General features: G+C 39.5%; 1 protein-coding gene across 1 annotated transcript in view; it reads left to right on the top strand.

Moving 5' to 3' along the window:
- The window catches only part of Pla2r1 (phospholipase A2 receptor 1, 180kDa), a 119,234-nt gene that overhangs the window by 13,454 nt on the left and 91,742 nt on the right, over positions 1 to 14,038 (top strand). Inside the window, exons 2-4 of the mRNA XM_013030869.1 lie at positions 1,873 to 2,256; positions 4,614 to 4,787; positions 12,409 to 12,582. Coding sequence (XP_012886323.1) covers positions 1,873 to 2,256; positions 4,614 to 4,787; positions 12,409 to 12,582 — 732 coding nt within the window. The remainder of the gene's footprint in view (positions 1 to 1,872; positions 2,257 to 4,613; positions 4,788 to 12,408; positions 12,583 to 14,038) is intronic.

The following is a 14,038-nucleotide window of genomic DNA, read 5'->3' as shown; positions in this document are numbered from 1 at the left end:
GGCCAGTAGGTAGCCAACATGCATTCCCAAGCTGGGTCCCATCAGCTTTTCCACAGGAACAGATTCTTCTTCTGGATCCAGTGAAGAGCTCAGGGTACTGTCACAAAATGCCTACATTTTCCCACACATCGGCATAGTCTCTGGTTTCTAATGTTGCCATGCTGTTCCCTTGGATTTAGAGGTGAGGTGTCCTGGGTATCCACTGCTGCCTCAATCCCATCCTACAAGGCTTCTCCTGATAAGAGTCTATCCCCAAAGCAAAATGCCATTGTCTTTCTACTCTTGATGGACACAGCACAGGAAGCATTGTTTTCTCACAGCATTGAATCCTATATTAGGACATAGAGCAGCACTTTTCTCATATCTTCTTGGTATTCCATAGGAACTTGATGGCAAAGATTTTCATTCCAGTGGCTCTTAATTGGGCTGCCATGTTCCTGACATTTGGGAATTTGTCTGAAGGAAACTAAAATCTTACCATATTTCTGGATACCCAATGTCCCTCTCCACTCAATTTGAGGATTGTCACCATCCAGTTGTGGTTAAAGTCGTCCTTTATTAGTACCATTGAGTGATTCACAAATAGTCCTGACGTTTTATGACAAGGAAGTACTATATCAGAGGTCTCCCCACTAGCTCCTTCATGCTTTCCAAGAAACTCATGCTTTGTATAAATGAAGAACTAGGACTTACCTATAAGCAACAGATCTGTCACAAGTGGCAACACATCTGTCAAAAGTGGCTGACACATAAAAGAGTGCAAATCAAGACAACATTGAGATTCCACCTCACACCAGTTAGAATGGCTATAATCAAGAAATCTAATAACAACAGATGCTGGAAGGGATGTGGCCAAAAGGGAACCCTACTGCATTGTTGGTAGGAGTGTAAACTTGTTCAACCACTTTGAAAAGCAGTATAGAGGTTCTTCCAAAGACTCTACATAGAGCTCCCCTATGACCCAGCAATCCCACTTTTGGGCATTTACCCAAACAATCACAAACAAGGCTACACTAAAGCTACCAGCACAACTATGTTTATCGCAGCATTACTTACCATAGCTAAGATATGGAACCAACCCAGATGCCCCTCAGTAGATGAATGGATGAAGAAAATGTGATCTATATATGAATTCTATGCCTTCATCAGAAAGAATGGCACTGCTTCATTTGGTAGGAAATGGAAAGACTTGGAAAAAATTATATTAAGTGAAGTAAGCCAGACCCAAAGAAACATATGTCCCATGGTTTCCCTTATTTGCAATAACTAGTATATGTCTAGGACAAGCAAAAAAGCTCACAGGTATGTACATGTGATCATATAAGATGGTGCTAAGCAAAATGAACCCTAAGATAGAGACACAAGTAGTTTTATCTTTCTTGCTATTTTTAATGTATTTATAATGTACCGTGTGATTTTTTGTTTCTTTTGTATGTTCTTCCCCCATGGTATAACCTCTGTTTTCACTGTATTTGATTGGGGTGCCTTGCATCTGTATATACGATTTTTAATTTGGGGAGGGGAAGGGAAATAACAAAATGCTGAAATAAGATATAGGTTGACCCACTGTAACAATGAGATGTACAAGACACTATGTTGAAAATGAACTTTACAACTTCGGGGAGGGGGGCAGGGAGGAAGAAGTTGGGGAGGTGGGGAGGGAAAGGATGGTAGGGGAAAAACAAAGGAGGAACAATGCTCGATAGGAAATGTACTCATTATCTTACTCATGTAACTGTAACCCCTCTGTACAGTATTTTTAAAATAAAAAATATATGCAAAAAAGTAGCTAACACTGGTGACTTATCTATTACAGCTTAGATATTCATACTCAAATCCTCATGGCCCTAGTCTTTTGTCTTTCTGTTACAGATAAAGGAATATTCATTATCCAAAGTGAGAGCCTCAAGAAATGCATTCAGGCTGGTAAATCTGTACTCATCCTGAAGGACTGCCAACAGGCAAATGAGAACATGCTGTGGAAATGGGTTTCAAACCAACACCTTTTTAACCTGGGAGGAAGTGGTTGCCTGGGCCTGAATTTATCCAATCCTGAGCAGCCATTAAGCATCTACGAATGTGATTCCACCCACGTTTCCTTGAGGTGGCGCTGCAACAGGAAGACAATCACAGGCCCATTCCAGTACATGGTCCAGGGGAGGCATGATGACACTGTTGTGGCTTCAAGGAAACATCACCATACTTGGATTACCTACATGTCAGGCAGTGGAGATATTTGTGAACATCTTCACAAAGGTAACACTTATTTAAATCAGAATGCTGATGGAACAATAGGTGGTATTTAGGAAGTATTCCATAAGTGAAGACTTGCAGAGCACTATGAAGACAGACACAGTGCCTAGTAATGTCAACAGACTTCTAGTGAATGCATTTGGTGGCTTCCTTGCTTGTGGCAAAAGGATTACTGGGATCTTGGATCAAATATGCTAAATTTTTCTAAAGAGACAGAATTCTCAGAACTAAAAAGTATTGAGAGGAAAAAATTTCTTGTTCTGGGGATCAATAAAAAATAGAGAACAAACAGTAAGAGAAAAAAAGAAAACAGAAGGAAAGTATCTTAAAGTGAAAGCTTTTACATTAGCAAATATAAAGACCACCCTTGCCACATTTCTCTTATTGCAGAAGCTCAGACTCAGCTGTGGAGGTATCTGTGGGGCTACTCAGATGACTCCTATGCCTGCCTTGGCATCCACAAGGCGCAGGAAGATAGATGGCACACTCTTGTCAAGGGTTATTTGTTGCTTTCCAAGCGTGGATTGTGGAAGGCATGATTTATAGAGAGGCTTCCATTTCCCATAGTTCTCTTATTTTTTACATTTTAAACAGAAAAAGAATAAAAGATAAGAATAAATAAAGTCACTTCGTTAAATTTGGACACATCAGTCTGTCCCTCGGGTTTGTCTTATAGCACTAGTCATTCATTCTTTCACCTAGCCATCTATCCCTCCCTCCATCCATCCATCTACTCATCCATCCACCCATCCATCCCCCACACACTTATTCAGCACTAACTGGTCAGCAAGCACAGTACTAGTACTGTACAAAGGCCATGGTCCTCCTCGTGGATTATGAGATCACATCCTCCTACAAACTCAGTACCTTGAGAGCAAAGCAATACACTTTTGACACCCAAGGCAGGACCTTCCTCTGTTGCTAAAGTATCAGGGCCAAGGATAGGATATTTGGAGGCTCACTATAATAAAGCAACTAATGCAAATGAGCACTCTGAAAAGTATGGGACCGTGAAAGAACTTGCTATTTTTCCTTATGTTAATTTTTTGGCCATATCCTCACATTTACTGTGCCCAAATGGTATGCATTGCAACACGTGCCTCAGAGTGGAAGACAGAGCCCCTAATTCCTAAAGAGGTCCAACTGCAAAGGCTGGCAATGTGTTGTGACCTCAGCCCATCCCCTGTCAACTATGGGAAAGTGACAGCAATCTCCACAACTGACCTTTTTGTCCAGGACCATTGACTTGATTAAGGATGGCTCTGAGCCCCACCCCCCACCCCATAGAAAGCCCCAGCTGAGTCATGAAAAGTTTTTATTGATTGCTGCTTACAGTCAAAGATGATGGATTATTGCAATACTCCGAGAAAGCAGCCAGCAGAACACATCTGCCCGGCCATCCCTCTCTAGACCACAGGAGAAGCTGCTTAGCCAACCAGCTTACTTGGCCCTCTCTCCATTTAGGCTGTTTGTCATACTGTACCCTGAGTGATATTTTTTAAGAAATGGAAATGTGATTTTGTCACCTTCTCATTCAAAATGTGCCAGTGAATTTCCATTACTCTCAGAGTGAAGGACAAAGTCCATAAATGCTTCTCCTTGGCCCTTGGCCTTGAGCCTCCCGGCTCTTCCTCATCCACCACTCCTCCACGTGTTTATTTCTCCAGTTCTTTATACCTGCTCTTCCTTCTGCCAGGATGACTCTTTTCCTCTTTGCCCTAGACTAGCGCCATTGTTTCACCCAGTTACCAGAGAGGCCTTACACTATCAAAAGCAATGTCCTCTCACCCCTTCACACACATACCTTCCCACAGTCTTCATATACTGTTTTTTCCCCTTTGTGACACTATCACTATCTGCAATTATATGTTTATTTGTATATTTTCCTTCTCTTTGTTTCTCTTCACTAAACCAGAAACTCCTCAAGAAAGGGGTTATTCATTACTATACCCCAGTACAGAGTACTTTAAATGCTCAATAAACATTTATTGAATGAATAAAATCATAAATGCCTATGAAACCACTGAAGTTCAGATTCTGGTAGCTAAGGTATTCAGGACTGATTGAAACTTTCAAGGAAAATCTCCATTAAACTTTCCTTTTCATCCATTCACAGATAAGGTATGCTATCATAGCCATGCATAAGAATAAGTAAATGCATAGACTGATACACAGCAAACCACATACCAGTGCTTCTTCTAAGCCTAGCACTGGTCCTGGCAATCTTACTAACACTGGACGGTGAGGGCCCCACTGAGCTTTAGCAAAGTACAGACCCTAGGAGATTTTCAGCCAATAAAAATGCATTAGTCTGATGACAGTTTCTAATCATATTTAACTCTGTAATGTTTTCCTCTTAGATCTCTATACGATCCAAGGGAATGCCTATGGAATGCCATGTGTGTTTCCCTTCCAATATAAGGAGCAATGGTATCACGAATGTACCCGGGAAGGTTGGAAAGATGACTTGCTGTGGTGTGCCACGACAAGCCGATACGAGAGAGATGAGAAGTGGGGATTCTGCCCAGATCCCAGTAAGAATAAATGCAACATTCTCCATGTCATGAATGAATTTGATGATGATTAGAAAGTTATCTGTATCTAAAGAAAAGCACTAAGGCTGATGTATTGAAGTCTGAATAAGCACACTGATTCGATTCCATTAATCCAGATTTTCATTTGTGATTTGTTTTTAGCTTGAAAAGACAATTCTGATGTATATTCCATTTTTTAACTTATGTTCAATAGATGTTAATTAGCCATTCTCCATTAAGCACAGTGAACTAGGATGCTTTAACTGGAATCAAATTATAATATTGTGAGATCTCATTAATCCCAGCTTCCCTGTAAGATACTTCAAAACAAACTTGAATGCATAGGAAGCACAAGTTTTCCTTTCAATCCACTACCTTTTCTGAGCTGCCCTCATTTCCCCACATCCAGACTGCTTGTCTTACCCATTGGCAAGCACAGGCATTAGCTGGTCCCTTGATGATCTCTCTATAAAATGACAGTTGCCCTCATTATTTCTCAACAGTGGGTTCTCCTCTTGACTCCCTTCCTTATTCCATGCTTCTAGTCATAACCTCAAAAATCTTCCCTTCTCAACTTGATTTTCAGGATCCAGTGACAGCTGCCATCTTCTAACATTTTCAGTTAGGGCTTAATTATGTTTTTATCTTATTTTTACTTAACCGAGAGGTTTCTAATTGTTCCTAAGTGTTGGAGAATATTTCTATACACCTTCTGTTTCCTCTATCAATTTCCCTCCCTTTGGTTCCTAAGTTACCATCTCTTCATTCCCATGCTTCCCTCCCTTTTTTACATACATAAAATGCAGCAGTCAATTTTAAACAAAAGCAGATTTACTCCACAGAATCTGGTGTATTAACTACCTATAGAATTGTTTTCTAATCTAAGAGGCAATGTAACTTAGCAAATAAGAAAGTGGAAGGGCTTTGAAATCTGACAAACCAAGACGGAAGTCCTGCCTCCCCTCAGCAATGAGACTTTGGGGAAGCTCCCCCTGTCATTGTGAGTCCCAGCTTCCTTGGCAATAATATGGACATAATAATGTTTCCCTTCAGGCTTAGTATGTGGATTCAATTAAATGCTTCATCCAAAACATTTATCATAGAACCTGGTACAGAGTAAGCACTGACAGAGATTAGAAACCATCACTACTTATTATTATCAGCATCAAACTTGATATATCTTTTCAGCATAGCTTTTGTTTGCTTGTTTTTGTTGTTTCTGTGATATTAAAGATTGAATCCAGGGCTGAGCACCCATGGCTCATAGCTATTCAGGAGGCTGAAATCTGTAGATAACAGTTTAAAGCTAGCTTGAGCAGGAAAGTCCATAAGCCTCTTTCCCCCAATAAAATACCCCCGCAAAAAAAGATGGAAGTGGAGCTGTGGCTCAAGTGGTAGAGCACTAGCCTTGAGCAAAAGAAGCTCAGGGAAAATGCCCAAGCCTGAAGTTCAAGCCTCAGGACCAGCAAAAAATAAAAAAGATTGAACCCAGGTCCTTGTGCATGGTAATCAAACACTGTACTGATGAGCTACATCCCAGCCCTTCAATATCCACTTCTAGTCAATAATACCTCCTCTTTGTTGCTAATCAACAACTACTAGTCTAAGCCTTCCTGGTAAATACCAAGAGTTTTAGAACTTTGGGATTCTTCCTCCAAAGAACGTTTGGCTTTTCAATGGAAGAGAAAATAAACACATTTGCTCCATATCACAAAGTTTAGACTATGTTTGATAGGATGCTCGAGAACCAACTGGGAGAGAGTTAAAATACAAATGCTGACCCCTCTCCAAGAGATGCAGTGGGTTTAGGATGTGGGACCTGAGCTACCTGATCATCAGGTGATCCACTTGTACATAATTCTTCACTATACAAATTATAGCATAAAGATGATTCCACGCACCATACCTCTAATACAAGGGTGATAGTAAGACATTTAACAATCAATATGGTATGGGCTATTAACTGATCCACAGAGAGACCTTAGCGTTGTATTATTATTCCCTTGGAAGCTGGAATGGGATTGGGGCATACAGGGAAGCCTAGTTCATCAAGAGGCTAAGGACAATATCTAGTCACCACAAGCAGGAAAGCACTTCATTATTTAATAACTGTCAGATCTCTAGCTTTCTTTCTCTGAATCTGAATGTATACAAAGGTATACATCATGCATGTGCTCCCTAGACCCCTTAGTTCCTGAATCAGATGTCATATTATTTGCATCATCTCCTTTTTCCAATTCCATTCATTTCAATAGATCACAAAACTGAATAGGTGAACCAATACTAATAAAATTAACACATATTTCACATAGCTCTAATACTAGGGACATATTAGGGGCATTTTCAGTATTCTCATTAAGGTGTTAAAAGAGTCCTATCATCATCCTTTGTCACTTGTATCCAGTTATAGCTTCCTGGTGGAAAACCCAGTTTCCTGGGGCTCAGGGCTTGTCACCCCTCAGACTGTTGAGCTACCTACAGCTCAGAATCATCCTTGGTTTGACAGCCTGCCAGATTCCAGTTCCACCAACCTTTACTGTGACCAACAGAGAGCATGTTTATTTATACAGTGCTAAGTTACCATTCTAGTTTCCTTCCTTTCTTGTAGCCAACCTAACTCAAAATGATGTGTCAAAGGCTGAAATCTGAGCAAACTGATAGAAATGACCAGAACAGAGAAGCATAGCTAAACTAAAGTTTCATACTTTTGTGCCTAACCCTCTGTCTCTCTCTGTCTTTGTCTCTCTCTGTCTCTCTCTGTCTCTCTCTCTCTCTCTCACACACACACACACACACACACACATACAAATTAACATTTGGATGAAAAGGGTTGCTGCTCCTTGAAAAGTTGATTATAAGTGGGAGCCATTTAATTTTAATACCGATAAGACACATTCACTGCAGGATGTGATACGGCATCTTTAGGACTAACCAGACTACAACAGACTCTCTCTGGATTGTGCTATCTCTCTATAGATCGTTCGTCCTACACAGCTGGAGGGTCACAGAAATATGTTTAGAATATCATCCTTTGATGTAATCTGATTCTTCCTTGCATTTTATTCAGTTGATACAACATAATGGACCAGATTAGTGCCAATAGAAATATATCATTGCCCTCAACATAGACTGGAAAAGCTACTTTGTCTCTCATCATCAAAATGAAAAAAATGGCATGGGAAGGGGAAGCTCAGTGACTAATCGCCTAGCATATACAAGGTCCTGAGTTCTATCCCCAGCAAAATACAGAGAGGGGAGGGAGGGAGCACAAGCATGCAAAAGGTAATCCACAGAACGGAGAAGCAAATAGTATATCTTACAAGAAAAACATATCTAGAATATAAAAATAATTTTTACAACTTAATTCTTTAAAAGGTAATTAAAGATATATAATTCTATTACTTAATTAATGGATAAATAATTCTATTCACAAATGGGTAAAGTATCTAAATAGAGACTTCTCCAAAGAAGATTTACAAATGACCAATAAACACATGAAGGGATATTCAACATCATTAGCCATCAGGGAAGTTCAGTTACAACCTCAGTGAGATACCATTTCACATCCAGTAGGATAGCCACAGTCACAATCACAGATCATAACAGGTGCAAGGGAGGATCTGGAGAAAGTAAAACACTTTATCTGCTACTGGAAAGATTCCAAAACTGAGTAACCAGTTTGGAAGGCAGCCTATCAGTTCTTCAACGATTTAAACTACTGCCCAATAATTTACATCAAATGTATACCTTATACTATATTTATGAGTGCATCAGTTGACAAACATTTGCACTGCTTTTTTGCCTAAATAAGAATAATGCTGCTGTGAACATCTGTGTACAGGTTTTTATATGGGCATATGTTTCAATTTCTCCAGATGTTATACATGGTGGAAGAACTGCAGGATCATGAGGCAAGTTGATATTTAAGTTGTTGATTGTGGTGATAGGTGCACAGTGCTTTGAGTATGCTAAAAAGATTGACTTGTATAGTTTAAAGGGTAAATTACACAGAGTACGAACTATATTTCAAAGAAACTGTTTTAAAGTAAATAGGAGATGAGGTATTAAAGACAGCTTATGTATAAAAGTATGTGTCTTGGAAAGAAGATAGTAAGAGGGATAAGGAAGGACCTGCTTTTATTTTCTTTCTTGCTTTCTAAATACGAGAGATGCCAATCATTTGGAAGGCACCTGGAAATGATGTGCAAGTGAAGCTGGAGGGGCAGGAAGGTAAAGACAACTGATGGAGGCTCTCTAGTCTCTCAGAAGCCACAAGGAAGTAGGGTCCAGATCATAGATGCACAAACTGGGCATTGTTTCTATAGGAAGGAAGAAGTACAGGAAAGCTAATAGGTTAGGTGATGACAGAACATGTGGAGAAACCCATCCACTGGCTTGCTTTCTCTCTGCAGAAGAGAATGGAGGTGTGAGGGGTCTGGATTGGGGAAGGCATGAAATGAGTATTGTGACCAATAGGAGGGCCGAGGCATTACTAATGAAAACTAGTAATGTTTTCAGGAAGCACTGGGGTGAGATATATTTATGGCTGCAGTGACTTTTCTTGGCAAGGCCCATCTGCTGATGAAGCAGATGATTTGCTTCCTCCATTGACATGGAACTCCATGAAGTTACTGATGGACTCAGTTTTCATTGCATTTAAAGATTCAGCAACACATAACAACATTGACACCATCTCTGTCCTTGAGATTCTGTAGCCCCCACTTAATATGAATTCTCTCCCTTTCTTATTGGCCTTCACTGTTCAGCTTTTTTTTTCATACATGTCTTTCCCTACCCAACAACTCTATAAAGCTGATTGGGAAACTTAGGGAATAGTGTGGCCAAGTCAGAACATGCTTCTTGCCTTCTTGGTACTTGTATTTATCAGGAGAAACAAATGATGAGAAAGTAATCACATAATATATCACCTAATTTCAGTGGTGATCAGAGAGCATGCAAAACTTTGAAAAAGTGCCTTCCAAGAAGCCCTGGTGCCTCAGTTGTATGGGGTTTATCAGTGTAGCACTTTGCGAAAGCAAACATTCAACAAATATTTGCTGAGTCTGCGAAAGAACTAAGATCGGAAAAAAAGTCACTGCAGCTTGGAGTGCAATAGCTTCTCTGATAGTGCAAGTCTTCATGCATAAGAAAATAAATAAAAGAACTCAACAATTTCAAAAAGTGACAAGAAATGGTACTCCTGGGACAATGAAAAAACCATGTCTTTAGAGAAGAAAATGAAGCCATATTTTCAGAGGAGGAATGGCTGGATCTCAGTTGTGATTCATAGTGAAAACAGGGTTGACATGAATTTGCCTCAGTTCATTGCAAGAGTGATGTAGTTTGAAAGGGGAAAAATGACCTATTTTAACATCACACAAAATATGTTAGTAATCTTTTACCAAATACTAAGAAACTTTCTTCAAGGAACTCAAAGCTTAGTGACACAAAAATAATATATAAAAACAAGCAAATGTTCAAAGAAATATGATTACAGTCCTTACTAGACTAATTTCACTAGACTAACTAAGCATGCCTGAGACATAGCCTTTGATCTTGTATTTTCAGCAGCTTGGAAAGAGAGAATTCTATATACAAACAGACACCCCAGGCCAAGATAGAAAGCTGAGCAGGTGGACTACCAGAGAGACATCTCTCAGGCAAAGATGAAGATGCAGGTGGTTTTCTGGGGTCCTCTCAGGATGAGTTCATGTGAAAAGATGGGAAGACAGCAGACTGCAACAACCTCCTAGACCCATCAAATGAGACACTCTCAAGCTAGAGTGGGCCTTTCTTAATGGCCCTGGTTGGTAGCAATTCACATAGCTCATCCCTCATTGACCAGCCATGGTATGCCCCCTGCCCTTGAGAGCCATTTGGGAAGGCAGATTCAGTCATGGCAGTCCTTGAGGAGCCTTAAAGCTTGAAAATATCTGTTGGACAATGAGGAAAATTCTTCCTTCAGTTCCCAAGGGAGATCAGAGCTTATGTCTGCCTGCATAGAAGTACAAATTCTAACATTTTAGTTAAATAAATTCCAGTGCCAAATGAACTGACTTGTGAGGACGTTAAAAGGACTTGTTGCAAGTATTTGGCAGAAGTTCTCTATTAACTAGCCTTAAGAATGAAAACAAATCATCTAAAATCAAGGAACATTTAAGGTAAATTGGACCATGTGGTGCCTAGCATAGAGAGGATCACCCAAAAATTCTCACCTTTGATGACTAACATCATTCAAGCTGGTTACAAAAAAAAAAAAGCTGTTTAGATGAACTCTTGGCAAATGAAATAGGATCAATTGAGATATCCTCCGGACTCTTTCTTGTCAGGTACATGGCTGTGGCCCACACTTTTATGCTTAGGATTTATTGTTGTGTCTTTCCCAGGATTTATCTCACTCTTTAGATCTCCCCTCCTGACATCCTGCTGTATTGTAACAGCCACGGGCTACTGAGACCTTACATATTTTTCCACTATGCTAGTGTTTCCTAGTATCAGCTTCATGGAACATCTGCATTACAATCAGGAATCTTTTTTGTGGTTTTGTGAGGGGGAAAGGTGTGTATATGTGTATATAAGTGTGCATGTGCACCTGTATGCGTACAAGCATGTATGTTAATCCTTAGGCTGGAACTCAGGGCACCCTATAACCTGAACCACATCTTCACTTCCAGCTTTTTGCTAGTTAGTTGGAGACCAGAGTCTCTTGGATTTGTTTGCCCTGACTGACTCTGAACTTACATCCTCAGATCTAAGCCTCTTTAGTATCTAATATTACAGACATGTTCCATCAGGACTGGTAAAATCAGGAATATGTTTTAATCCTACCCTGAGCAAGGAACCTGGGGTGGAGGAGACTGGTGTGGTGTGATTGTGTGTATGTGTGTGTGTGTGTGTGTGTGAGAGAGAGAGAGAGAGAGCCAGTCCGCAGGCTTGAACTCAGGTCCTGGATGCTGTCCCTGAACTCTTGTTCTCAAGTCTAGCACTACCACTTGGGCCAAGGCTCTATTTCCAGCGTTTTTTATGATTAAATGGAGATAAGAGTATCATAGACTTTCCTGCCTGGGCTGGCTTTGAACCTCCATCCTCAGAGCTCAGCCTCCTGAGTAGCTAGGGTTACAGCCGTGAGCCACTAGTGTCCAGCTGTCTTATTCCTTTAATATGCTAATACACATTAGCCAAGAGGACGCTTTATATATACTATCTCCCAAATTTCCTTAGGAGCCTCATGAAGTCTTCCTACTCTGAAAACAGTACTTGGGGAAGAATGTTCTTACGTGTACAAGTTGCCTAGCATCAGTCATCTTCATGCTAAAGATGATTCCCATTTCCTACACTTTGAAATTCTATGGCTGAGTTCAATATTGTGGGGAGAATTAGCTTACCTTGGGGTTCAACTTAAAATCTGAGCTCAGTTTAAAATCTTAAGATTTTAATGAAAAGATGTCAATGGCGTAGCAATGCGGACTTCACCATACAAACCTAATCAAGAATAGAAAAGACACTGATGTTTTAGAGGTTTGCAAGTTGGAGTCATTTTATTTAAATCCATTTAAGAACAATATGGCTCGACAGATTAAATAAGACTGTAGTGAATGTGTTTAATGTTCTTTATTGCCAGCATCAGCAAATACAGGCTGTAACGCTCTCTGGGAGAAGGACTTCAAGTCGCACATTTGCTACCAATTCAATCTGCTTTCATCTCTCTCTTGGAATGAGGCACATTCTTCCTGCCAGATGCAAGGAGGCAACTTGTTAAGTATTGCAGATGAGAATGAAGAAACGTTCATAAAGAGTAAGTAGGTGAATGGTGCTCTTCAATGTTGACCCAATGAAATAATTATTGTTAACAGTTATGTCCATGTATACAAAAATACAATTTGGAGGAAGTTCCTTAAAAATATCTTTTTTAGAAATTCAGGGACAGCACTCAGGCCCAGAGTTCAAGCTCTGCAAAACAAAAAAAAAATCTTTCATTTTTCATGATGGCCCAAACACACTCAGAATTTTTACATGAATCTTCAACATTCCAATTGATACTTATATTTTCCTTAATTTTGTTCCATAGAGAAGAGAATTTGAGGCCCTATCAAGAGACTGCTCGATTAGATAACTGGTTATTATTATAATAGCTTACTCATTGTGTTTAGACACAATATAAATAGGACTTCTGGTAAATGCCAAACAACTTAAATTTTGGGGGGAAAAGCATGCACATATCAGCTAGCAGTATAAAACAATAATATGTTGAAGAAATTGTGCTAATAACTTGGAACCTGTGTTACCCAAACCCTCTTCTCACTCATTCTTTATTGATTAGTGCATTTATATACCTCTCTAGAAAATTTTTGGAAACATGAAGCAGTACCATAAACTAGTCACCATCACTAAAAGTTTCTGGCACTATTCAAATTTTGTTTCACCTGTAGTACATCTCTTTTAGAATTTTAAAATGCAACTTTTCAGAAAGAAAAGCATGTGAAAATTATCCCATAGCTCTACAGTTCAGAGTGAACTGTTTTTCTATAAAAACATACTAAATGCATGTGTGTGTGGATGTAGTATCTAAAAACATGAGGCAGCTGTTACATGGTGTTCAGGTACAGGGACCCAAGAGCCACCTGTCTGTGTTTGACTCCTGCAGTGATTACTTACTAGCAGGGTGGCTCAACCAATGGACTTAATCACACTTGGCCTCCATAGTATGAAAACACTAATAACACCTAGTTGTTGGTATTGGTTGCACCTTATAATACAGTTGTAGCCTCAGAAAGGTGCCTGGTACAAACAACAAATACTCAGTGTGTGTTTACCATTTAACAGCTCTTCATCCAGTTCTGTAAGGCATTTATTTAATTCACTTGCGTAGAGTGAGCATTTATCTATTCCTACAAATATAGTACTGCACAATCATTTTAATGGTTATCTAATATTACAACTTAGCAGAAACATATTAATATAATTGTCTCCTATTAAGGATAAATGGATTAAATTATATATTTTGGTACTTAAATTTGTTTATCTATTTTTTACTATTATAAATGATCCCTGCACCTACCTTCAGGGGTTTTTTGCTCAGTAAGTTTATAGATAGAAATAGAGGCACACATATTTTTTTTTATTGTTTTTTTTAAATTTTATTTTATTTTATTTGTGAACAAACTGTACAGAGGGGTTACAATTGCATGGGCAGGATAATGCGTACATTTCTTACCAAGCATTGCAGCCTCCTCCTTTGTTTACCCTTCCCA

This window comes from Dipodomys ordii, unplaced genomic scaffold, assembly GCF_000151885.1.
Source record: "Dipodomys ordii isolate 6190 unplaced genomic scaffold, Dord_2.0 Scaffold5, whole genome shotgun sequence".
In the NCBI taxonomy this organism is placed as follows: Eukaryota; Metazoa; Chordata; class Mammalia; order Rodentia; family Heteromyidae; genus Dipodomys; species Dipodomys ordii.
The sequence above is the reverse complement of the archived record's forward strand: the minus strand, read 5'-3'. Positions and strand labels throughout refer to the sequence as shown.